Raw genomic sequence first — 27,444 nt, 5'->3', positions numbered from 1 at the left:
CAGGAGCTTTTTAAAAATGGTATATTATAAAGCCAATTAAATGTGGTTCGTACTTCTAGTTGTTTGCATTATCAAAAAGCAGGATTTCCTGCTTTCTTTGTTGAGAAAGGTACTTCTTATTGCTTAGGAAAGTTTTGTTTTATTTTTTTGAGACAGGGTCTCACTATGTTGCCCAGGCTAGTCTCCAACTCCTGGGTTCAAGCCATCCTCCTGCCTCAGCCTCCAGAGTAGCTGGGAATATAGGTGTGAGCCACTGCACCTGACATGTTGCCTAGAAATGCTGAAATGGGGGTGAATGAGAAATGCTGTCCCTGCAGGTAACTTGGTCAGGTTCCAGTATCCCATACTCCCTTATGGAAGAGGAGAAAAGGGAAAGAATTGTAGGATCCCACCATATAACAAGTTTTGTGTTCCAGAAGAAAGTTCTGCTTTTCTGGTTCTGTGTAATCATCACATTGGATGGAAGGGAAGCTGGAGGTCTTCCACTGAATTCATGGAATATTAAAGTTCCAGTCCTTGAACTTGGGTGTGACCTTCTGAAATGTTCAAGTTTGTCAGTGGAAAACATGATCAGATCTCTTATGCTGCTTTTCCTGGCTGCTGACACACAGTAGATTCTCAGTGTTGTGTGTTCTCTTTTCCTGAAAGTTTGTGCATGTTATTGAGTTTGCCATTGAATTGTCTTTGTTTGCATATTGATTTCCACTTCAAAAAGTAGTTTAATACTGTGAAAGTACTGTTCCTAAACAAATTACAGTACAGATGGTCAGAGTAGAAGTGTGTACTCTTGATACTTCCCTCTTCCCCCTCAACAGTGGAATCTTGCTGGGATTTTGTCAGTGCTGTTTAGATGGGACATTTATCCTTATTTGATCAATCCCAAAAGGCAGCCCCTTTGTGGTAGTTTTATGCTGTGAAAATTAGTTTTGGAACATTAAGCCAAGAAGTTTACAATAAAATCAAATTTGTTTATGTATTCATTTGAGACAGGGTCTTGCTGTGTCACCCAGGATGCAGTGCAGTGGTATGATCATGGCCCACTGCAGCCTTGACCTCCTGGTCCCAGGTGATCCTCCCGCCTCAGCCTCTGGAATAGTCTGGATGGACCACAGGCATGCACCACCATGCCTGGATAATTTCTTATTTTTGTAGAGACAGAGTCTTACTATGTTGCTCAGGCTGGTCTTGAACTCCTGGGCTCAAGTGATCCTCCTGCCTTGACTTCCTACAGTGCTGGGACTACAGGTGTGAGCCACTGTGCCTGATCCCAACATATATTTAATAATCTACATTGCAGGGAATTACATTAGGAACCATGTGTGGGGAACCAGAAGATAAGACTTGCACGTAGTCAATGCAGTAATGAGAAGACCATAAGAAAAGTCTGTATAAGAGAGGGCATAGGCATGACTTTGTTCTGTCCTCTTGGCCACATCCTGGCTGTGTGACCTTAAGCAAATTAACCTACCAACTACAACCATTCCTTCTGTTGGGAGGAGCCAAATCTGTGGGAGTGGAAAAATCACTGAGAAGAACCAAACTCTAGGATGTTGCTGTAGAAAGGGCCTACACACCCTGCTGTAGAAAGGGTCCTAGAGTTTGGGTTATTTTGTGTACTGGGGATCACTATGTCTCCTTGCAAACCATTGCGCTGGGCGCGGTGGCTCACACTTCTCACACTTGTAATCCCAGCACTTTGGGAGGCCAAGGCAGGCAGATCACGAGGTCAGGAGTTCAAGACCATCCTGACCAACATAGTGAAACCCCCGTCTCTACTGAAAATACAAAAATTAGCCAGGCATAGTGGCGCACGTCTGTTAATCCCAGCTACTCAGGAGGCTGAGGCAGGAGAATTGCTTGAACACGGGAGGCGGAGGTTGCAGTGAGCCAAGATCACGCCACTGCACTCCAGTCTGGGTGGCAGAGCTAGACTCCATCTATTAAAAAAAAAAAAAAAAAAAAAAATCTGTCTTTTCAAACTCTAGTCTTTTATCAGGTAAACATTTTCTAAGTTTTATTCATTTTTTTTGGAACAAGTAAGACAGTTTACTTATTCAAAATGTAAAGGGTTACAGTGAAAAGTTTTGCTCCTGCCCCTTTGCCCAGCCACCAAGTTCACCCACCAGTGGTGGAGAATGTGGTATCTTTCTAGAACTATTCAGTGTGTCTGGAAGCAAAAGGATATCCTCTTACCTTTCTGTACACAAATAGTAACGTAAATGGACACACCATTCTGCACATGCGCATTTTCTCTTTTCAGTGTATTTTGGAGATCATTCCTATCATTCCATAAAGAACCTCCTCATTCTGGTCCCCATCTCTCTGGCACTTGTTTTATGATTTCTCAGTGGTTACTGATAGCAGTTTACAGCCTCATTCCCAAGTTATCTCAGTGTTTGGGGTTTAATTTCCCTGGGCCAGGATATTTACATTCATGAGATGGTTTCCTTGGACTTTAGTTTCCTCCCACTAAGGTTTGAGCTACACTTTGCAAATGGGCAAAGACCATTTTTGGGTGTATATGCCTGAGGGAAGACAGAAAAACAAAGCTGAAAGAGCATCCAGAGGGTTTGCCTTCACCATTGGAAACCACTCAGCTCCTTTTCAGGGCTAGCTTTTCAGACTGCTTTCCGAGATTTCTGCCCACTCCTGTTTGGCCACGGCCATGTGCCCTATTTTCAGTTTCTATATATGCCCTCATGTTTTCCTGAGCACATCAAGAACGCCTGCACAGTTACACTGGTTTATTTAGGAACCGTCCCCTTTCTTCTTCAGTCTGTCAGTTACTCATTTGAGGTCAGACTCACAATTCTGCGAATGTCTTAGCCTCTTGGAGGAGCATTGTGTGTGATATTGGACAAGCTGCTTAGTGTCTCTCAGCTGGTTTCCTCATCCATAAGATGGAGTTAATCGTGCCCATTACAGAGAATTGTGACAAGCAAATGAAATGACACATCTGCAGAACTAAGAGCAGAAACTGAAATATAGATATTTTTATAAAATGTGATTTTTCCCTCAAATCATCTTCTTTAACAATATCCTACTTAGGAATTATGGCAAAACAAAAACAAACTTAAAAAAATCCACCTGCCTTAGACTCTTGGTCATCTTTTAAGATTCTTCAAGTTTTGCTTTCTTTTTTTATTTCCTTTAAAAGGTTTTTTTAAAATTAAATCTTTGTTTTATTTATTCATTATTTTGTTTTTTGAGACAGAGTCTCTCTCCATTGCCCAGGCTGGAGTGCAGTGGCACAATCTTGGCTCACTGCAACCTCTGCCTCCCGGGTTCAAGTGATTCTCATACCTCAGCCTCCTGAGTAGCTGGGATTACAGGTCCATGCCACCAAGCCCAGCTAATTTTTGTATTTTTTACTAGAGATGGGTTTTCGGCATATTGACCAGGCTGGTCTCGAACTCCTGACCTCAAATAATCCGCCCTTCCACCTCCCAAAGTACTAGGATTACAGGCGTGAGCCACCGTACCCAGCCCTTTATTTTATTTTATTTTATTTTTATGCAACAGGGTCTCACTCTGTTGCCCAGGCTGGAGTGCAGTGGTGCAATCATGGCTCACTGCAGCCTTGAACTCCTGGGCTCAAGCAGCCCTCCCACCACAGCCTCCTGAGTAGCTGGGACTACAGGTGGGCACCTTCATGCCCAGCTAAATTTTGTTTGTAGAGATGGGGTGTCACTATGTTGCCCAGGGTGGTCTTGAACTCATGTTCAATCAATCTTCCTGCTGTAGCCTCCCAAAGTGCTGGGATTACAGGCATGAGCCACCAGGCCTAGCTTGAGTCTTAATTTTTTTTTGGAGTTTCCATACACCCCCTGCCCCCACACATGTACAGCCTCTCCCGTTATCAACATCCCCCACCAGCGTGGTACATTGACATAACAGATCATTATCACCCAAAGTCCATAGTTTAAGTTTGGGTTCACTTTTGGTGGTGTACATTCTGTGGGTTTGAATGAATGTATAATGCCACATATCGGCAATTGTAATATCACACAGAGTAGTTTCACTGCCCCCAAAATCCTCTGTGCTCTGCGCGTTCATCCCTCCCTCATCCCTAGTCCCTGGAAACCACTGATCTTTTTACTGTCCCATAGTTTTGCCTTTCCTAGAATGTCATATAGTTGGAATCATACAGTATGTCACCTTTTATATTGGCTTCTTTCACTTAGTAATACACATTTAAGGTTCCTCCATGTCTTTTCATGGCTTGATAGTTCATTTCTTTTTAGCACTGAATAATATTCCATTTTCTGGATGTACAACGGTTTATTTATCCATTCTCCTACTGAAGGACATCCTGGTTGCTTCCAAGTGTTGGCAATTATGAATAAAGCTTCTATAAATATTCGTGAAGCTTTGCTTTAAGATGACATGTTTTTTTCTCCCCAAGTTACCATCACTTATCAACCAGTTCTTTTTTGGTCAATATTAAATTTTTCCATTTTTGGCTCCAACTAGTAAAAATAGGGCCAGATTTTGACTAATAGATGAAAGAATATTCTGGTTAGCTGCAGAAATTCAGAGACAAGCATGTTGCTCCAGGAAGTAAGGAACTCCATGTGCTTGCTAGAGAGGTACTCATTCTCTACAAGTGGAGGAGCTATGGAGTGACAGGATTGGAAGACTTTCATCAAAGTCCTTTCCAACCCTGAAGGGGCTGCTATTAAGGTCAAAGACCTGTTCTTGGGTACATTTTCTTGTATCCTCCCATGTGGGAAGCTCTGTTCCAAGCCTTTGGGTTACAAGACAGACAGAAGTCCTTGATGATTCCCAAACCTGCATCTCGGATCCCAGCTTGCCCGTTGTACTCCAGAAACACTCCTCCCACTGTTTGCTGAAAATGTCTGGGGAATATTCTGCATGTGTATTCATTCATTCCTTCAATACATATTTAGTGTCTACTATGTTCCAGGCATCTTTCTGGGTGCTAGGGATGCAGCAGTTAACGACAACAAAAAAAGTCCCTGCTCTCATGGATCTTACATTTCATTCTCAACATGTCTTAACCAAACCCATCATCCTCATTTCATTATAGAGTTGTTTAACTGCTTTCTTTAGCATCTGGATTTGTCCTAACTGAAGTGGCATTTCTCAGTCCTCCAGATACATTCTAGTGTTATCTTTATTAACTTCCTTTCTCTCAACATGTAATTGTCATCTACAGTTGCATCTTACACTTCTTATTTATTTATTTATTTATTTATTTATTTATTGAGACTAAATCTCGCTCTTGTCTCCCAGGCTGGGGTGCAATTGCGCAATCTCGGCTCACTGCAACCTCCGCCTCCCCGGTTCAAGCAATTCTCCTGCCTCAGCCTACTGAGTAGCTGAGATGACAGGTGCCCATCACCACGCCTGGCTAATTTTTTGTATTTTTAGTAGAGATGGGTTTCACTATGTTGGCCAGGCTGGTCTTGAACTCCTGACGTTGTGATCCACCTGTCTCAGCCTCCCAAAGTGCCAGGATTACAGGCGTGAGCCACCACACCCAGCCCACTTCTTTTTATTTCTTTTGCATTCCCCTAACTTCACCCAACACAGCATCTCTTACCCAAAGCACAGTAGCTTCCTGACTTGAGTTGCTGCTGGTGGTTAATGCTTACTCTCTCGTCCTATGTGAGTAGGATCATTTTCGGCCAATCAATTGAAAAAGTTGGCTAAACCAGGGAAACCTAAAAAAATTAAACTATACTTTTAAACATTTTATTTTCACCCAAAACATATAACTGCACATTTGTTCACTCATCTTTAGTTATAGAGCCAAGACATTGTCTTACAGTGGTCTTGTTGATTGAAGTTTTTTTAAACATCTTTCCATTCTTATATCTCCTATGATTTCCAGTTTTAGTTTTTTTAAACATGAGAAAGAACAAAAATACTTAAGAGGAAGATTGGATACTGAATCCTTTCACATGTTTGCAAATATTCCTCTAATCTTTTATAATTGCTTCAGCCATTTTTAGTGACTCATCTTCATTGAGTCTTTTCAAACCATTCAGCATGTCTTTTGAGGAAGCGATATCTCTCCCTCTTTGTACTCATATTTCACTAGTTTATGTACAAAGTTATGGAAATAAATTTGCAAGTACAACTAGCATAAATAGGTTTGGGAACAAATATGCCTGACTCTTATTACGAAGACAACCCACATGATGGGAGCAGAAGTGCCCAGGTGTCCCAGAGAGGAGACTACCAGCCAAAAGTGTTCATCTTGCCAAGGGTGTCAGTCAGTGTGTCCTGTAAACATGGGGTGCATTGGTTATTTTGGTGAATTGATTATCTGTAAAATGTTCAGTAGAGAGTGCGTAAGAGAGCAACTTCTGTATTACCAGAGTAATCTTCCTAAGCCACAGCTGTCATGAGATCACTTCTCTGCTCGAAAACCTTCAAGCACTCCTCACTGGTTGAGGGGCCAAGGGCAACGTCTTGCCTTGTGATTCAATGTGATCTATGGCTGTCTTACCTCCCTCCCCCGTTGGTGGCTTGACTGTGACCTTTTCACAATCACTCTGGTGAACGACGACGGGGCCTGCTGCCGGGGCCTTGCTTGTCTAGGCTGTGCATGTCCAAGCCAAGCCCCTCCCTCCCTGCTGCCCCCTCCCCTCCTCCTGCCACTGCAGACCTTGATGGATATGCTGTTCACCTGGAAAGGACCCGCTCATAGTAGAACCTCCTTCAAAAAGCGTTTCTTGAGCTCCTTTCAACAGGGCATGCTTTTTCCTTTAAAAACCCTTCTGCAGCACCCCATGTGTATTTGTTAAGTCACTCCCATATCCCACCTATACTGCTTCTCCTGCCTAATAACTCTCTGTTGCCGTGAGTTGAACCCAGCTCACTGGACCTGCTCGCTGCTCATTCAGCAAGCAGGCAACTCCTGAGTATGGGCGATGCTGTCCCCTTTATCTCCTCTTCTTCAAAGACTGTGTGTCTTTGAATGCGAGCTCACCAGGCTCCCCCAGGCTTCAGTCATGCTAAGTGATTCAGAGCGAGGACATGGCTCTTTTGAGGTTGTAAATAATACATCAAGTCTTGAAGGCTTACCTGCTTGTCTCCCTTGACTTTTTCAAGAAACAGCTTTATTGATAATAATTTACATACCATAAAATTCACCCATTTACAGTGTGCAATCCAGTGAATTGTAGTGAATTGACTGAGTTACAACCATCACCGCAGATGAGCTTTAAGATATTCCTGTCACTCCAGAAATACCCCATGCTGCTGTTTCCAGTCAATATCCGTTTCCACCACCAGCTCCAGGCAACCACTAATCTGTTTTTTATCTGTATGGCTCCTCCCTTGACTCTCCCTGCCACTTCCTCAGAATTGGAGTGTTTTCTGGACTAATGTGTGTGCTATTTGCCTAAGGAACTTTTCTTCCGATTCAGTTACGTAACTTTGTGATCTTCTCTTTCACTCATTCTCCCCATGTTCAAGTTTCTCTTGGTTTTCTTTGTTGTGTGAACCTAGTCTCTGTTCACCGAGTTGGCCTTTGACTTATTAAGAAAACTGAGCTTTTTCCCCTCCTTCAGAATATGGAAAACTTGAATAGTGTCATGTACAAATATTGTAGTGTCATGTACAAACCAGATGCTGAACGTTATCTACCGAATGAAGGAATCTGAGCCCTGCTAAGGCATGGGAAATCTTGTCTTCTGTTATATTCAGCATAGTGCGTGTAAAGTCACTAAATTATTATTTTGGTTAATAAATACTTTTTATTTTTTGGTAAGGAAAATTACATTGTTTTTATTAAGATGATTCATGCTTGATAGCTTAAAGAGTACAAACAAAGTAATACCTTAAAAAGAAAAGTATAATATGATCCAGTATTTCCTCTTCTGGTTATATACCCAAAATAATTGAAAGCAGGGACTTGAAAAGCTATTTGCGCCCATGTTCTTAGCAGCATTGTTTGCAATAACTAAAAGGTGGAAGCAATCCAAGTGTCCATCAACAGATGCGTGGATCAACAAAAATGTGGTATATACATACAACAGAATGTCAGGCAGCCTTAAAAAGAGAGAATTTCTGACACGTGCTACAGCATGTGCTACCTCAAAGACATTATGCCGAGTAAAAGGATTGTGTGATCATTCCTATGAGGGACCTAGAGTCACCAAATCCATAGAGACAGAAAGTTGAATGGTGATTGCCAGCGGCTGTGGGAGGAGGGAGTAGAGAGTTATTCTTTTATAGCTACCAAGTTTTGGTTGTGCAAGATGAAAAGAGTTCTGGACATTGGGGTGGTGATGGTTGTACAACAGTGTGAATGTACTTAACACCTCTGGACTGTACACTAAAAATAGTTGAGATGCCAGCCTGGCTGACACAGTGAAAGCCTATCTTTACCAAAAAAAAAAAAAAACCAACAAAAATTAGCCAGGCGTGGTGGTGCATGCCTGTAATCCCAGCTACTTGGGAGGCTGAGGCACCAGAATCACTTAAACCCAGGAGGCGGAGATTGCAGTGAGCTGAGATCGCGCTATTGCACTCCAGCCTGGGCAACAGAGCAAAACTGTCTCAAGAAATAAAATAAAATAAAATAATACAAGCATTGACAGGTACAGAAGTACCATGAGGGAGACAGCATTGAATTCTGTCTGAGATGTGCAGGCCCACCAAAGGGGGGTGATAACAGAGCAAGAATTTAAAAGATGATATATATTACTCTGCTTCGGCTGCCATAACCAAATAGCACAGACTGGATGGCTTAAACAGCAGAAATTTATTTCTCGGAGTGTTGGAGGCTGGAAGCCTGAGTTCAGAGTGCCAGCATGGCTGGGTTCTGGTGAGGAGTCTTCTTGGCTTATACATGCCACCATCTCACTGTGACCTCACATAACAGAAAGAGAGAGAGAGAGAAAGATCTCTTCCTCTTCTGTTTTTATTTTTATTTGTTTTATTTTGTTTTGTTTTTTGAGATGGAGTCTTGCTCTGTTGCCAGGCTGGAGTACAGTGGTGCGATCTCGGCTCACTGCAACCTCTGCCTCCCGGGTTCAAGCGATTCTCCTGCCTCAGCTGAGAAGGTGGGACTAGAGGCACGTGCCACCACGCCTAGCTAATTTTTGTATTTTTGGTAGAGATGGGGTTTCACCATGTTGGCCAGATGGTCTTGATCTCTTGACCTCGTGATCTGCCTGCCTCAGCCTCCCAAAGTGCTGGGATTACAGGTGTGAGCCTCCGCGCCAGCCTGTTCCGCTTCTTATAAGGCCACCTATCCTGCTAGATTAGGGCCCCACCCTTATGACCTCATTTAACCTTAATTACCTCCTAAAGGCCCTGTCTCCAAATACTATCACATTGTGGGGTAGGGCTTGGACATGAATTTAGGAAGGACACAACTCAGTTCACAGCAGATGAATAAGCATTTGCCAGGCAGCTCAGTTATGGAAGAGGTGTTGAAACCGACGGAATATAGCAGATATGAAAGCACAGAGGCCTGAAACAATAGGGTGTGTTCAGGGAGCTACAGCTGGCTCAACATTGCTGTAATATAAGTTGGGAGGGAGAACTTCTGAAAGCTGAGGCTAGAACAATAGGGGTGGAGGTGGAGCACATGATTATGAAGGACCTTGGTATACTAAGCTTAGAAGGACTTCATCTTAAGGGTTAGAGGGGAGCCACAGGAACTTCTAGGCAGAGGCATGGCGCAGTCAGATTTGCATTTTTGATAATTCAGGTGGAGGAGCAATTTAAGCAGCAGCGAAAGTGGAAGTAGTAAGTTAGTTGGGAAGCTAATGCAGTAGCCCTTGTGAAGCAAAGATGCAGCAAAGACAAGAGAGAGGCAAAGTCTGGAAAATGTTAAGGTGATGAAATGTGCAGGACTTGACTAGATATTTTAAATGTGGGAGGCGAGAGAGCCATAGGAGTCCAGGTTGGGTTGGGGTCTTACTTGTCCAGTTTCCATAAAGAGATATGTTAATTACTTGACATTTTACAGAATTAGTAAATTGACTCATTGATTTCCAAAACTCTTTGAATAAGTATGTAACTGTTCTGTAAATTGAAGTTGCGTCACTCTTACCATGATCACAAACTCAGGCTCTGCCTATCATTTTGGAACTATTTGGGGAAGTTGACCATCTTTTCTGGGCTAGTTACCTTTTTAAAAGGGGAGGGAGTTGCACTTGGTGTCATATGCATTTCTGCTCTAACATTGTTTCCTGCTATTTATTTTCCTTAGTATATTTGCTTGTACATGCTCAGTATTGTGCTGTGTTTTATAGATTACAGAAATAAAACTGTGACTCTTGTCTTTGACACGCTAGTTTTGTGGCAGAAACCAACTCATGGTACTATACTACCACTAAAAAGAAGTAACGTGTATTTAAGGGCTAATTTGTGTCTGCTGCCTGTAGCCTATACATTGGTTCATTCATTTGTTTTCATTCATTTGTTCCGAGTCTCTGTGTTTATAAAGTTTACACTCTAGTGGAGGAACAATAATTAGTAAACATGTAGTATATGGAATGGTGATCAGTGTCACAGAGGCCAGCAAAGTAGGAGAGGGTGTGTGCTGAGGGTCTGGCTTACTATTTAATGTGGTGTGATGAGAGAAGCCCCCTTAGTAGGGTGACATTTGAGCAAAGGCCCAGGGAGTGAGAGAGGGTGAGACATAAGGTCTATGCAGTGTAGGTGTCGGGGGGAAGAATGTTGCAGGCAGAGGGAACACCAAGTGCAAAGGCCCTGTGATGGGAACATGCCCCGCTTATTTGAGGAACAGTGAGGAGGCGGGTGTAGCAACCGCAATGTGAGAAGAGGAAGGTGAGTTCACTGATGGGGGGAGAGGAGGATTATTCAGGGCCTTCGAGGCCATTGTAAGGGCTTTGACTTTTCCTCCAAGTGAGACAGAAAGACACTGGAGCGTTGCAAGTGGGGGTGTGACATGATTTGACCTAGGCTTTAGAAGCATCACTCTCACTGTATGTGCAGAATGGACTATAAAGAGGCAAGGGCAGGAGAAGTGAGACTGGTTAGGAGGCAGTTGCAGTAATCCTGGCAGGAGATGATAGCGGCTTGGATCGGGGGTAGCAGTGGAGGAGGTGAGAAGTGCTGAGATGTAGGGCTATTTATGATATACATACTGACAGGCGTTGTTGAGGGACGAGATGTGGCATGTGAAAGGAGTCGAGGTTTCTGGCCTGAGTCACTGGAAGAACGGAACTGCCACTTATGGAGATGGAGAGGACTATTAAAAAACCTAAGTGGAGGTGTCAAGAGAAGGTGTCAAGAAGGTAGTTGGACAAATGAGTCTGGAGTTAGAAGAGGGAACCAGCCTGGAGATATGTAGATGGTATTTAAAAGCCACAAGTTGGTAAATCAAAGACCAAGAGACTATATAGGAAAGAGGTCTGTTGGCTGAGCTTTAGTGCCCAGGGTGGGTCAAGATGAGGAGGAACCAACAAAGGGGACTGGGAAGAGGCTTCTAGGGGAGTGAGCAGAAAACTAGGAGAGGGTAGCATCCTGGAACCAAGTGAACACACTGTTTGGAGGCGTTAGGAGTAATCAGTGGTGTCCTACGATGTTGATGCGTGACACCTGAGAATGGACCGTAGTGTTCAAGTGATGCACGAGATAGAACCAGTCATACCACTAATGGTTTTATTAGTCCTAAATATTTTTACAGCAAGATTTCGTTGTTCTAAGTGTTTTCACTGTCAGATGAAGGATGAAAGTCGTTCAGGGTAATTTCCATTTTAGTAATTTCCGACAGCGGCAGAACAGTTTCTACTTACGATTGGTATGCATTTTTATTATTAGCCATAGTACTCATTTTGGGTGAGTACGTCTTTGTTAGCGTTATTTTTCTTCACCACCTCCTCGAGTTGTTCATCCATTCATTCATTCACCCAAAAAAATGCTTATTAAGCGCCTGTCCTGCGCCAGTCCTAGGTTTCTCTTGTCCTGATAGGTCTAGCTTCACACGAGCAGGATTTTGCCTTTCCGGCGGCACTAGGCTTCCGCCTCACCGCAGTGGGGGGTTTTTCCAGCCTACCTTGTGCAGCTGCGGTTCTCAGCATCCGCGGGCGGAGGCCTGCAGCCGGTCAGCCGGTGCGTCCCGCCCACGGCGCGGGGCATTCGGGCAGCCAAGAAGGAAATACAGATGAGGTGGGCGGACAGTATGCAGATGACGGGGGCGGGCCGCGCCTGGCGGGCGGTGTGCCGTTGAGGTGGTCCGGCAGGATGCAGATGAAGGGGGCGGGCCGCGCGGGCGGGCTTGATGCAGATGAGGGGGCGGGGCCCACGGGCGCGGGAGAGCAGCGGCTCCGCCGGCGGCTGCTGGGAACTGGAAGGCGCCCGGCCCTTTCTTTGACTGGAGCGGACCCGCCGGACGCCACCGCCTCGCCAGCCGGAGCCGGCGCGAGCTCGGCACGGTGGACACCCGGTCCGAGGCCGGCAAGCCGGCTGGTGCCCGAGTCGGCCAAGCATGGGCAACCACTCAGGACGGCCCGAGGATCCGGAACCAGGTCTGTGCGGCTGGCGGGGGTCGCGCCGCAGCCGCAACCCCACCCCCCCCGCCAGGCGCCCTTCCCCCACCGCCTCCGGCCCGCGGCGCCGACTGGGGCGAGCGAAAGGCTAAGGTCCTGGGGTGTGATTCTTGTCGTTGGAATGCGCCGCTTGGGATTGTGAAATTACCTGTGCCGGCGCCGCGACCAGAAAACGCTGGTCGTCCTGAACGCGCACCTGGGCGCCGGGGCCGCCGGGCAGGCACCGCTGGGTCCCTGCCGCGGGGTTCCCCACTGCGCGCCTGGCCTGCGCCTAGACCAGGTCTCCTGAGCGCGCAGGCCGCCCGCGGACTTTCCGGGCGTTTGCGGGGAGGGCGTGCCCCGCGGCCTCTCCCTGTCGGCCGCCGGCCCCGCGGTTTGTGGCGCCCGCGGCTCTGCCCCTCACACTCACGCCAGGGCTGCCCCGCGACTGTTCCTAACCCAGAACAGTCCGTGCTTGTTCTGGGGTGTCGGGCGCGCCTCTGGTTATCCCGTTTTTACTTCCTCAGTCCTGAGTGAGCTTCGTGGAGTCAGTTGGGCCGTAGTTTTCGTCCTGGGGTAGCTCATGCCGGCCCCCAGCAGAGTTAGATGCCGATAGGCAGGGTTGCTTTTAAAAACAAAGCGAAACATTTCTGGACTGTCACGTGAAGCAAAAGGGATTTAGTTTTGCCTGAAAAATGGCATCTTGGCTGATAGGAAAGAGGTGGTTGATCTGACTCTGGAGTCCTTGTGGGGGTGGGGGGCAGGTGACAGGTATGTGTTTCTGTGGGAGAGTCAGAACTGTAAATATTTTCCAAAGGCGTAATATTTGAATTTTAATTTGAATGAGGACTTTGAGGCTCTGAGAGGTGAAGCGACTTGTCCGAGTGACCTTTTCCGGAGCTGGGTGCCGTGCTGTAGGACGCTGGGTCGTCCTGGCCTCTGCGCATTGCTTCTGCTTCACCTCCCAGCGCCCCAGCCGCCCCACCTTGGCCCTATCCTCGGGGTGGGGTGGAGGCGGGTGCCTCCCTGACACTTGGGGTACATTGGACTGGTACCACAGCCAGGATGGAAAACTTGGACGGGCTGTCCAAGTTTCTTCACAGGAATACTATGAAGAAAAATTTCAGGGGCCAGCTTACTGCCTAGAGGTGACTTTAATTACACAGCACTTGTTCAGACTATTTTTTGGGCAGAATAACCAATAATAAGCATATTCGTAAAATGAAATATACATAAAATAAAAATAATATACTTGTTACAAATAACCCTGTTGGTAAAGGATTGGTTCGGTAAAGGATTGGTAACATTTTAAAAACACTTCTCATTAGTTACATGCTTGTGCAGGTATTGTGAAAACCCCTGTGTATTATTTCCTTTGTGTTAAAATTGTGAAAAGACTTACTCTTGTTACAGCTTTTAAGACTGATTTGGATGCCTGTGTTCCAATTTTTTTAGTGACCTTACTTTTTAAAGCACTGTGATGGATAGGACATAAAAAGAATATGTTTATGCCAGTGACTTATTTTATTGTATTTTTCAAAGAATGCATATCATTTCAGAATGGGAACTCTGATTTGCTGCAAATGAAGATACCGGATTTAGGGCATTTTTAAGAGATGGTGTCTCACTATGTTGCCCAGACTGGCCTTGAACTCCTGGGCTCCAGCAACTCTCCTCTGTCAGCCTCCCAAGTAGCTGAGACTACAGACACATGCCACCTTGCCTGGCTAGAAATTCGTGGTAAAAACTTTAAATGCTGGATTACTGTCTGAAAGTGTAATTTTAACTGGACTTCTAATGCTGTGATGAAATGCTGTAGAGTTCATCACTGAGATCCTGGAAATTAGAGCTTTGTTAAAGATGCGTGGGTTTTCAGTCGGCTTTACCACAGGGACTGGGATGAGGTCGCATGGCCCCAACTGGCAGTTGTGGTACATTGGACTAGAATCTCAACAAGTGCTTCCGAGGGTCGTCAGAGCAAGGGGACCAAAAGGATATATGGGGGAAGCAGAAGGGAGGCTGGATGAGTGATAGCAGCACACAAGCCTGAGTGTCGCATGGTTCCCGTATTGTGTCAGTTTTGTCCATGGAGAACAGACATTTAGAATTAAGAATGTATCCAAGACAGACAATAGGGATAGGAAGCAGAATTAGAGGAGTTGGAGACCAGCCTGGGCAAGGAAAGCTTTTGATCATGATGCAGACCCAACACCTATGAAAGGGAAGCGGGAGGCAGCAGGTTTGGGCAGGGAGAGCCTCAGATAATGATGCAGACCTGAAGTCTTGGCCACTTGATGGGGGAGCTCCCTAGCAAAGCCCACCCATTAGAGGGGTCTCAGGTTGGGCAGAAAGGACAGTCCCTAGTCTTTCTGTGGGTCAGTCATTGGCCAGAGGCTACTTTGGAAGAACGTGCCTTCAGCTCAGAAGCTAACACAAGTCCTAGGATCCTCGTGGTGCCAACAGCTGGAGGCTGTCAGCCCTCTGCAGTCCTTGCAGATGAATGGCAAGTTCGGTTTTTTTTGTTCTGTTTTGTGTTTTGAGACAAGGTCTGACTCTGTCACCTGGGGTGGAGTGCAGTGCTGTGATCATGGCTCACTGCAGCCTTGACCTTCCAAGCTCAGGCAGTCCTCCCACTTCAGCCACCCAAGTAGCTAGGACAACAGGCCCGGCTGTTTTGTTTTTGTTTTGTGTTTTTCGTAGAGATGGGATTTTATTTTTGTTTTTGTTTTTTTTTTTTTGAGATGGAGGCTTGTTCTGCCACACAGGCTAGAGTGCAGTGTGATCTTGGCTCACTGCAACCTCTGCCTCCTGGGTTAAAGCGATCCTCCCGAGTAGCTGAGACTGCAGGTGTGCACCACTATGCCCGCCTAATTTTTGTATTTTTAGTAGAGGTGGGATTTCACCATGTTGGCCAGGCTGGTCTTGAACTCCTGACCTCAAGTGATCCGCATGACTCAGCCTCCCACAGTGCTGGGATCACATGTGTGAGCCACCATGCCTGGCGTAGAGATGGGATCTTGCTATGTTGCCCAGGCTGGTCCCAAACTCCTGGGCTCAGGTGATCCTCTTGCTTCAGCCTCCCAAAGTGCTGGGATTACAGGTGTAAGCCACTGTACCTGGTCAAGTTCTTTCTTGAAAAAGGGATCCCAGTGGAACACCTCCATGGTTGACTGCCACAGGACTTCAGTTGCTTGGACAGGGAGAGTCTCTTTAAAGAGTAAAGAGGTAAAATCCCCATCTGAGACCCGCTGTAGGCATTGAGATTGCACCATCTTTTCCAGATGGAAGCTCCTCATCCCCTCTGGGGTGCTTCTAAGGCAGAAGGCAGCTTCTCAGCTGCTGCTGCTTTTCTAGCCCTGGAATTGGCTGTGGTGGCAGCAGGATTCCTCTGTTGTGGTATCTGCAGTCCTCCGAGTTGGGACATCATGACTTAACATGGTATTGCAGAATGGATAAGATAAATAGATCCAGTAAAAGATATGAAAATTTCATGTCTGAAATTTTCAGCCTGGGCGGAGAAAGTTGGTGACCACATCTCATGCTTCCTAAAAGGTCCTAGTTAACAGTCCTTCAGTTTCCAACCAGGTTGTCATCACCTCATTGTCAGGGCTGCTGGGCATGGTTGTGCAATTTGTGTACTGTTCAAAGGCATCTGCTTAGAGAGTTGAGTGGGCCGGGCAGGGTTGTGGCAACCCAGAGGAAGGGGTGCCATTTTGCAATTTTGCCTTTTTATATTCACACAAAGGTGCCCAAAGTGTTAAAGAAGTCTTAGAAAGTGAGTTTAGAAGGTTTTCCCTAGTCCCAGTACCAGCTTATTATTTGTTTTAAATTTGCATGTATGAAATAAAAAAGTTAATGCAAATTACATGAAATAAAAGCTCTTCAGGTGCACTCTGTATTAGTTATAGTTAATGCTAACTGTGGTTACAGATAAATTCCAAAATAGCCACTTAAGACGGTTAAAGTTGATTGCTGCCTCATGTCGCATCTGGTGTGAGTTGGGGGCCATCAGCAGGTGGTCGTTAGAGACTCAGGCTGGTGGATGCTCCTCTTCAGCATATGGCTCTCAAATTGCCCTGAATCTGCCAGCAGTCGGGAGAGGAGAAGGCGTGTGGAGGACCCTGCCCGAGGTTTTAGGGGCCAGGCCTAGAAGTGGTGCACATTATTTCTACTTACGTTCCACTGGCCAGACTCAGTCACAGAGCCCCACTGACATGCCAGGGGACTGCATCAAGCAGAGAGCAGCATGCATATTGGTAAACATTAGTGTCTCTTTGTAGACATGATGACCATTCTCAACCACATTTGCATCAGTATTTTATTACAAAAATTTTAATCAGAAAAATTAAGACTTACATAGTAAACACCCATGTACCAACCACCTAGATTCTAAATTAATATTTTGCTGTATTTGCTTTATTTGTACATCTCTATATTCATTCCTCTACCCACCCATTAGTCTGTCTTATTTTTTGATGCATTTCAATGAAATGGTAGTTACCTCTATAATTCTACATGATATACTATACCCTTATTGTTTCTTGATTTGTTAGTTTTCAAGCCTCTCTACTACTAACCTGCACTATGAAAGTTGAGGAATTAAGCACATTTTCACTACTATATATTCTCCTCACTCCCCATTTCTGCAAGTCATACTTAAATTTTCCAAATCCATTGTTAGTATAAAAATGCTAATGGTAGAATACAAGTAGTGGTATACAGAAGTTTACTGTAAAAGTCCTTCCACTTTGCTATATGAAAATTTCATTTTGAGACCAGCCTGGCCAACATGGTGAAACCCCATCTCTACTAAAAATACAAAAATTAGTCAAGTGCAGTGGTGGGCACCTGTAATCCGAGCTACTTGGGAGGCTGAGGCAGGAGAATCGCTTGAGCCCGGGAGGCGGAGGTTGCAGTGAGCTGAGATCGCGCTACTGCATTCCAACCTGGGTGACAGAGTAAGAGTGTCTCAAAAAAGAAAAAACTTTAAAATTCTAAGGTAATCTATTGTTTTCTACTTCTATTTCTTGACTCACCAGCTTTTAAATAGTGTCCTGGGCTTCCTCACAGGTAAATGAGGATGTAGTGCCCCTAAATGTCTTCTGCCTTATTCTCAAGAGTCCCCCTCCTGCACTTATTCCCAGTCTGCCTCTGGACCTTTCACATGGCTAGAACATTTTCATTCTGTTCCATAATTAGTATTAGTAAGTCTTCTGTGCATCATTTATAGGTTAATTCTAAAAATGGAAGGCCTATCAGCATTTAAAATATCAGGATCTCATGTATTATTTAATGGAGAACCAGGTAGTATGTTTAGATTTATAGAGAAGACAATGGCATCTTACATTGCATAACGCGTGATCTGTGAAGACAGGAGGAAGGAGTAAGGAGAATGGAAAGGAGTTGGTATGAATATGCTCTTTACTTTTAAAATTAATATGCTTTTATCCTGTTACTCAGTTTTTTACTTCTGCAGACTGTAAGAGGGAATTTCTTTTTTCTTAAAAACAAGAAGCTACTCTGCCTTTTCATACTCAGTTCTGTCACTTCTTTTTTTCTTTCTTTTTTTTTTTTTTTTTGAGACAGAGTCTCATTCTGTTGCCTAGGTTGGAGTGCAGTGGAGTGATCTCAGCTCACTGCAACTTCTGCCTCCCAGGTTCAAGAGATTCTCCTGCCTCAGCCTCCCGAGTACCTGGGACTACAGGTGCGTGCCACCATGCCTGGCTAATTTTTGTATTTTTAGTAGAGACGGGGTTTCGCCATGTTGGCCAGGCTGGTCTCCAATTCCTGACCTCAGGTGATCCGCCCACCTGGGCCTCCCAAATTGCTGGGATTACAGGCATGAGCCACCGTGCCCTGCTCTCATTTCTGTCACTTCTGCCCTCAGACTTCGGGCAAATAATTTTTTATTTTTTTATATATATATATTTTTAGACAGAGTCTCGCTCTGTCGTCCAGGCTGGAGTGCAGTGGCACGATCTCACCTCACTGCAAGCTCCACCTCCCGGGTTCACGCCATTCTCCTGCCTCAGCCTCCCAAGTAGCTGGGACTACAGGCACCTGCCACTGCGCCTGGCTAATTTTTTCTATTTTTTAGTAGAGACAGGGTTTCACCGCGTTAGCCAGGCTGGTCCCCATCTCCTGACATTGTGATCCGCCCACCTTGGACTCCCAAAGTGCTGGGATTACAGACGTGAGCCACCGCGCCCGGCCCAGGCAAATAATTTTTCCTCGAGCTTCAAATTCTTTATCTAGGAAAGGGAAGAGTAATATAACCTACATTGTAGGATTGTTGTGGTGATTCATAGGTTAAAACATATGAAGGCTTAAAATAGACACACATAGAAAGCACCTGATAAGCTTTAGCTGTTAATTCTTCTTAACCCTCCAACATAATACTTTGGTTTGGACTGGTTGCTTTCTAGTCCTATCTCATTCTCAGGTTAGTTCATTATTTCTTCGATCCTTTTTCTCTTTTTTGGATTCTCTTTGCTTTTGTAAAAGTGAAGATGTGGCTGAGTGCAGTGGCTCACGCCTGTAATCGCAGCACTTTGGGAGGCCAAGGTGGGCGGATCACCCGAAGTTGGGAGTTCGAGACCAGCCTGACCAACATGGAGAAACCTTGTCTCTACTGAAAAATACAAAATTAGCCAGGCATGGTGGCACATGCCTGTAATCCCAGCTACTTGGGAGGCTGAGGCAGGAGAGTCGCTTGAACCTGGGAGGCGGAGGTTGCGGTGAGCCAAGATTGCACCATTGCACTCCAGCTTGGGCAACAAGAGCAAAACTCCATCTCAAAAACAAAAAACAAAGTGAAGATGCATACATCAAATATCAATGGTAATACATAGTAAAAAATCTAAGAAGGTCAAATATATGTTACTGTAATAAATGTCAGTGGGTTAAGCTCACCATTAAAGAGCTTCCCCTAATTAAGACAGAAAATCAAATATATATACTGCAGAAAAGCTTGTTTATACGTTACTTTGATTTTTAAAATTAAGTCATTTAAAGTTGTGGATAATAAAAAAGTAGCTCTTGAAATTTTCAAGTTCAATGTCTTGTTATTCCATATGTTCTATTTATAAATGCAGTAAAATTTAATAAGCACTCTTTAAGAGCATCTGGTTAAATTGAGTTCTGTTTACAAACTTTGCTAATAAAGTTAACATTTTAATTTGTGTTTATTAATTTAGTATATTTAGATTCTTGTTAAAGTCTGACAAAAAAATCCAGTTTTTAAAGTCTTATAAATTTAATAATTATTCTAATAAACTTAGTGATTCTTAAGTCCTCTTATATATTCCAAAACATTTATATTCTCTCTCTCTTTTTTTTTTTTGAGACAGTTTCTGTCTCTGTCACACAGGCTGGAGTGCAGTGGCAGGGTCAGAGCTTACTGCAGCCTTGACCTCCTGGGTGCAGGCGGTCCTCTCGCCTCAGCCTCCCGAGTAGCTACGACTACAGGAGCATGTCACCACACCTGGCTAATTTTTGTGTTTTTTATAGAGACGGGGTCTTGCTATATTGCCCTGGCTGGTCTTGAACTCCTGGGCTCAAGCTATCCTCCCACCTTGGCCTCCCAAAGTGCTGAGATTTTATAGGTGTGAGCCACAGTGCCCAGCCTGTATTCTCTCTTTATATGTGTGTATATGTAGATGCACGCTTTCCAATTTAAAATTACAAATTAATTACTCAGTTACATATTTTGAATTGGAATCGCAAGGTTGACCCTGTAACTCTTTAATAGATCCAATTCTCATAAACATTAAAAGTATAATTCTATAATGCAGATATTTCTTAATATGGAATTCTATTACTACTTGTCTGATTCTTTTGATTATTTCCCCACTTGTTCTAAATCTTTCTAGGATTAAAAGATGTTTACATAAGTGTTTTATTCCAAATAATATTGGGATTTCTTCCCACGTAATTTTTTTTTTTTTTTTAAAGAGACAAAGTCTTGCACTGTTGGCCAGGCTGGAGTGCAGTGGTGCGATGCTGGCTCACTGCAGCCTTGACCTTCCTCTCTGCCCCAGCCTCCTGAAGTAGCTGGGACTACAGGCAGTGCCACCATGCCCAGCTAATTAAAAAAATTTTTTTTTGGTGCAGACGGGGTCTCACTGTGTTGCCCAGGCTAGTCTCCAGCTCCTGGCCTCAAGCGGTCCTCTCACCTCAGCCTCCCAAAGTGTTGACATTTGCCACCATGCCTGGCCCAGTATAATTTTTGGGGCTGTCTTCTCAGTTTGCTGAGGTTTTTTTTAATAAACAGAGATCTCTGACAGGGACAAGGTTGGGATTCTTACCCTACCCAGACTTCAGATATCAGCTTGAGCAACTTTTGCTTTGGTTGGAACATATTCTTGAACATATTTGGTTTGAGCATATTCAGGGATATTCTGTGCTTGTTAGTTTTCTCAACCTTCATCTGAGGATAATGTTTTGCCCTTACCCTTTATATACTTTGCCTGGGTATAGAATTCTTATTCACCACCTTTGTAATCTTTCTGTAGCATGGACTTCAAAACTTGAAGAAAGAGGTGTCATAATACTCATGTGCCTTAGATTCAAATTACATTTAATTTGTGTAGCTTCTAATAGCCTGAGACCCCCATTCGAACGGCGATATCACTTGATTAGAGTTTACACTTCTTTAGCACTTAAAATGTATAAATATTTTCCCATTTAACTCCAAAGAACTTTGACTTGATAGAATACTGCCTGGTTTTTTTATACTTTCTGTCTCTTAAAGCAGTATCTTTTTAAAAAAAATTAATTTTATTTTGAGTTAAATTTATTTTAAAAAGTTAAATTTATTTTATTTTAAGGATACATGTGCATGACATGCAGGTTTGTTACATAAGTAAACGTGTGCCATGGTGGTTTGCTGCATAGATCAACCCATCACCTAGGTATTAAAGCCCCACATGCATTAGCTGTTTATCCTGATGCTGTCCCTCCTACTACCCCCGCCCTGACAGGCCCCAGTGTGTGTTGTTCCCCCCACCCCCTGTGCCGTTTCCATGTGTTTTCATTGTTAAGCTCCCATTTATAAGCAAGAACATGCAGTGTTTGGTTTTCTGTTCCTGTGTTAGTTTGCTGAGGATAATGGCTTCCAGCTCCATCCGTGTCCCTGCAGAGGACATGATCTTGTTCCTTTTTATGGCTGCATTCTGTTCCATGGTGTATATATACCACATTTTCTTTATCCACTCTGTCATTGATGGACATTTGGATTGAATCCATGTCTTTGCTATTGTGAAAAGTACTGCAGTGAACATACAGGTACATGTATCTTTATAACAGAATGATTTATATTCCTTTGGGTATATATTCAGTAATGGAATTGCTGAGTCAAATGGCATTTCTGGTTCTAGGTCTTTGAGGAATCGCTGCACTGTCTTCCACAATGGTTGAACTAATTTGCATTCCCACCAACAGTGTATTTCTCCACAGCCTCACCAGCGTCTGTTGTTTCTTGACTTTTTGATAATCGTCATTCTGACTGGCATGAGATGGTATGTCATTGTGGTTTTGATGTGCATTTTTCTAATAATCAGTGATGTTGAACTTTTTTCATATGTTTGTTGGCTGCATAAATGTTTTCTTTAGAAAAGTATCTGTTCATGTCCTTTGCCCACTTTTTAATGGGGTTTTTTTTTCTTGTAAATTTGTTTAAGTTCCTTGTAGATTCTGGATATTAGACCTTTGTCAGATGGATAGCTTGCAAAAATGTTCTCCCATTCTGTAGGTAGTAGTATGTTTCTTGACAGTTAAAACAAAATGTGATTTAATTGTGGATATCTTTCTTGGCTTTGTCTATCTTACAAGATAATTCTACTGAAACAATAGTATCAGTTAAAAACACAATACATCACAAAGTGTCTTAAATGAGATAGGACCTTTTATATTGATAAAAGTACAATTCAAGAATAAAAAGTAGCAGTTACAAAGTCCACTCACTAAATAGCAAAACACTGGAAATAACTAAAGCAAAACCTATTTGAAACACATGGAAAAACTCACAAGTAAAGTGGGAAAATTTAACTGTCTTACACAAACCATTTTTTCACAATTATCATGGAATGGTTAATATATTGATCTATTCTAAGGCCAGAAAGAAAACCTCATTACTGTCGTTCAAGGGAAATTTTACTGGTCACTCTGTGATCGTAATGCAATAAAACTGTAAATAATGAAAGTTGACATTTTAAAAACTTATTCTATTTGGAAATTTTGAGTCAAATAGGAATTGAAAACTACAATTATAGATCATTTAGAAAAATAATTATGAAATACTAATAAAGTTACAAATAATAAGCAAATTTATTCCTCTGAAAACTTTTATTATCAAAAAATAAAGAATGAAAATAAAGTAAGTTCTACACAAAGGACATTCAAAAGAAAAGAAACAACAAAAGAAATCTGGAATAACCGGAGGGAGTTTTTAAAAATGGCAGACATTAATGAAGTAAGTTACGACTGTGTCTTTTTCACTCTTCTCTTTCCTCAGTACCTAGCCCAGCCTTGTCCCTGTCAGAGATCTCTGTTCATTAAAAAAACCTCAGCAAACTGAGAAGACAACCCCAAAAATTATATGGGACCAGGCATGGTGGCAAATGTCAACACTTTGGGAGGCTGAGGTGAGAGGACCGCTTGAGGCCAGGAGCTGGAGACTAGCCTGGGCAACACAGTGAGACACCATCTGTACAAAAAAAAATTTTTTTAATTAGCTGGGCATGGTGGCACTGCTTGTAGTCCCAGCTACTCAGGAGGCTGGGGCAGAAAAAACCTAAGAGTATGTTCTTTGTTAAACAAATGAAGTAAAGTTTTAGTTAGACTCATCAAGAAATAGGATAACACAAATACCCCAAATTAGCTATATATATATATAATGTGTATATATATATTATATATAATTTATATTATATATAGTGTATATAATAGATATGTTAGCTACATATATGTATGTATATATATACTATATATATAATGTATATAATCAGGGATGTTGGATATTTTTTAAAAACTAGAATAAAAAATAGAAAATCTTGATGAAATTAGGAAAACAAAATTACCAAAATCAATTCATAAAGAAATGAAACACTTGGACAGAAAAATATTCTTGGAAGATGTCACAAAGTGACTTAAGAAAATAGCTCCCAGCTAGGTGCAGTGGCTCACGCCTGTAATCCTAGCACTTTGGGAGGCCGAGATGGGCGGATCACCAAAGTCAGGAGTTCGAGACCAGCCTGACCAACATGGAGAAACCCTGTCTCTACTAAAAACTCAAAATTAGACGGGCATAGTGGTGCATGCCTGTAATCCCAATTACTCGGGAGGCTGAGGCAGGAGAATCACTTGAACCCAGGAGGTGGAGGTTGCAGTGAGCTGAGATTGTGCCATTGCACTCCAGCCTGGGCAACGTGAGTGAAACTACATCTCAAAAACAAAAAGAAAATACCTCCTCAAATAATCCTGAATCCAGATGGTGTTATAGGTAAAGTTTTTCATATATGAGAAAAATGTAATTTCTGTGCTATTTAAAGTTATGTGGTATGTTTCCCAAAGATATTGGATATTACATATTACAGAGGATATAATAAGATATGTACAGATGATTATTTCTTAATTTAATAATTAACATATGCTAGAAAAACTATAACTTGTACATTTAATCTATGTCTGTTGCTTAGGATCAGGTTAAGTCAAAGAAGAAATTAGTCAATATTAAGTTTATGCAGAAAAATATTAAACACATAAGACAGCTGAATGCAAATATAGCCAAAATTATGAAGGTGATATTCAAATAATAGAAACTTGAAAAATATTCCAAAGTACAGAAAAGATGGAAAGCATTCCGATTTGTTTTGATAAAAGTAGTACTAATACTGTTAATACTGTTTCTGATACAAAAGCTTTTCAAAGATGGTATGAACAAAGAAAGCCACAGTATATTCTTACTAATGTAGATGCTCTCCTTAACTGAAATATCAGCCACATTTAATCCAACCATGCATTTAAAAAAATATTACACCATTGGCTAAAAAGTGGCTTATTCTAAGAATGCAAAAATATTATTATATAAATAGAATTGGAAATATCAGTACATTTAAAGATAAAAATTACCATCATACTGTATGTCAATAATGCATTTAATGAAATTTAACATCTACCTCATAAACATTTAATTCCTGTTGGAATAGTCTGGATCTTTTCTGAAGATAAATAAAATGCTCTAAAAGCAGCACATACCATGCTTAACAGGAAACTAAAAACATCCCCATAAAGGTCAGGGACAAAACAGTGGTGCCCATACAAGACTTTATGACACTGTTTTCAAATATACTAGTCAAAACAGTAAGATTTTAAAAAAATGGTTATTAAAAAATGAGAAAAAATTAGCATTATTTGTAGATACTAGAATTCTCTTGTTAGAATAACCAAGGAGATCAACTGAAAAAGCATGAGAACTTATGGCAATTTAGTAAGGTAACCAGCTTGGAAATGAGTATATAAATTCAGATATATATGTGTGTGCTTGTATGATTGTATGATTCAGATATGTATGTGTATGCTTGAATGATTCAGATATGTATGTGTATGCTTATATGATGTAGATGTATATGTAACAGTAGTTTTATGTTAGTAATCAGAAACGATGGTGTATTTTATTTTATTTTTTTGAGGCAGGGTCTTGCTCTGTCATCCAGGCTGGAGTACAGTGGTGCTATCTGGGCTGACTGCAACCTGTGCCTTCCAGGCCCAGGCAATCCTTCCACCTCAGCTTCCTGAGTAACTGGGACTACAGGCATGCGCTACCACACCCAGCTAATTTTTGTATTTTTTGTAGAGACGGGGTTTCACTATGTTGCCCAGGCTGGTCTTGAACTCCTGAGCTCAAGTGAGCCACCCACCTCAACCTCTCAAAGTACTGAGATTATAGGCGTGAGCCACTCTGGCCACAATGGTTTGTTAAAAGGTTTCATTCACACTATGAACAAAATGTATAAAACCTGAGGAAGAAATAAGTGTGCAAGGCCTCTGTGGGAGCTATAAACTATCTACTCAGGGGCATAGATATAAACTATCTCCTCAGAGGCACTAGTGTTGATGTGGTAGGTGTCCTCCATTAAGTGGAGGAATTATCATTATATATTATAGTTGTGAAAATCAGAAATAGCTGCTGAATTTTCTAAAATGCCTTTTGGGCATTCACACAGATCTTACTATTTTTCTTTTTAGATATAATTATTTGATGGATTTAAAATCTTCACCTTATAATAAACTGTGTCAGCTTTTTCTAAATCTTCCTTTTGGAATTTTTTTTTTTTTTTTAACATGAAAGGTGAATTAACAGCATTAATTTTTCTTGGTCTCTTATTGCGTTATATATAAAATAAGGGTATGTGTGCATGGTTAGTTCTAAAGTTCCTGATAATTTTAACATTCTGTGATCTTATGGTTTTAGACATTTTTTCCCAAGAGACAGGGGCTTGCTCTGTTGTTCAGGCTGGTCTCGAACTCCTGGCCTCAAGGGATCCTCCTGCCCTGGCCTCCCAAAATGCTGGTGTAACAGGCATGAGCCACCGCTCATGGCCAGACTTTTAAACATTTCTAACTCAGAGAAGTGTTTGGATTTTACCTCTTGAATGTGTTGCGCCAATTTGCTTTAGGTACGTGATTTCTTGTTTGTTGAATTCTATTTTACTTAAAAAAATTTTTTATATGGCTCCAATCAGATCAAACCAGCCTATGTAGTATCATAGAAGTAACATTAAAATATTGAGAATTTTGAAGGGTTCCAGGTATCCTGAAGACTTTACCGTCACAGGACAAAAACACTTCTAGGGCTGTCCTTCCACCAGACCCAGCCTCTGCTGTTCCATTGCCCTTGCTGCCCTCCTCCGTCCAGTTTGTCCGCTACCTTCTTGCTTAGCCAGGGTGTGTGTTGTTTGGCATCTGCCTTCACATGGACATTGTGTTGCAGTTGGTTGCTTCTCCAGCTAAGTAAGAACTGTCTGAGGATCCATGTTTATCTTTGCCATCTCCATGGTCTCCAACACTCTGCAGAGTCCTTAGCAAAATGTATGGTTTTAATGAATTGATGGCAGCTGTCCCTTGTATTTCCAGGAAAGTTTTGAATTCTCAGGAGAAAGTAGGTTTGATATTTCAAAACGAATGTGGTTGGCCAAATGTTTTATATTGGGATTAAAGAAATTATTTTAGTACCACAAACTTCCAGAAAGCTTGTCCATAAGAGTTTTTCCTCACCCCACACCACTACAAAAGCGACCCAGAAATCCTGAGCCAGTGGAACTCCCAGGGGGGTGCAGGTATCACCGGGACCTTGCCCACCCTACTGTCTCCTTTCATCCCTGTCCCAGAGACCTAACACCATGGTCTCCTTTCCCTCAGTCTTTCATAAGTATTTGTAAATACTCTTTTACCAATATTATTCTTTCTCTGTTATTTTTCCTTTTTAACCGTTGCTCTTTTACTTCAGAAAAATTTTTCTTTTTTCTTTTATGCTCCCCTCATTTCCAACTTCCTGTTCCAAATTAAGTCTAATTATGGTTGAGTGTTAAGATTAGGGTTTATGATAAACCTAGAAAGATAAAGTAATACATTTTTATGTGAAACTATATCTAGTAAAGAACTGGTACCAACCACCTCCAAAGCCCTTGAAAATCCCCTTTGTTTTATCTGCCAGAGAATTCATCTCTTTCTCTAATTGGTCCTGCTTTTCTCTCTAGCACAAGCAGCCAAATTTTAAAAAAATCTTGGAAGGTTACATTATAAGCAGTGTAACCTTTTGATCTGTAAGCAGATAAACAAAGAGTCTATTCATAGTGGTAAAAAACTGTTATGAAAATTATCTGTTTATAATTATATTTTGGCCTCTTTTGCTCTCCCCTCAGTCGTATGTTATAGTATGCTGAAGATACATGGAATTAATATA

The 27,444-nt window shown here is 42.4% G+C and overlaps 1 protein-coding gene across 17 annotated transcripts in view; it reads left to right on the top strand.

The window, feature by feature from the left end:
• SPECC1 (sperm antigen with calponin homology and coiled-coil domains 1) overlaps nucleotides 1-27,444 on the top strand; it is a 301,132-nt gene that overhangs the window by 126,936 nt on the left and 146,752 nt on the right. Inside the window, exon 1 of one of the 17 annotated variants that reach the window (XM_004042109.5) lies at nucleotides 12,234-12,482. The exons of 12 other annotated variants lie outside the window; for them this stretch is intronic. In XM_004042109.5, coding sequence (XP_004042157.2) covers nucleotides 12,443-12,482 — 40 coding nt within the window. In that variant the 5' untranslated portion in view covers nucleotides 12,234-12,442. Of the gene's footprint in view, nucleotides 1-12,233; nucleotides 12,483-18,996; nucleotides 19,323-27,444 lie in introns of those variants that run through there. 4 more of the 17 variants (XM_004042110.4, XM_055385939.2, XM_055385942.2 and 1 more) reach the window with 4 other exon arrangements.

The sequence above is a fragment of the Gorilla gorilla genome, chromosome 4, assembly GCF_029281585.2.
Source record: "Gorilla gorilla gorilla isolate KB3781 chromosome 4, NHGRI_mGorGor1-v2.1_pri, whole genome shotgun sequence".
Classification (NCBI taxonomy): Eukaryota; Metazoa; Chordata; class Mammalia; order Primates; family Hominidae; genus Gorilla; species Gorilla gorilla.
This window is presented reverse-complemented; position numbering and strand designations above follow the sequence as displayed.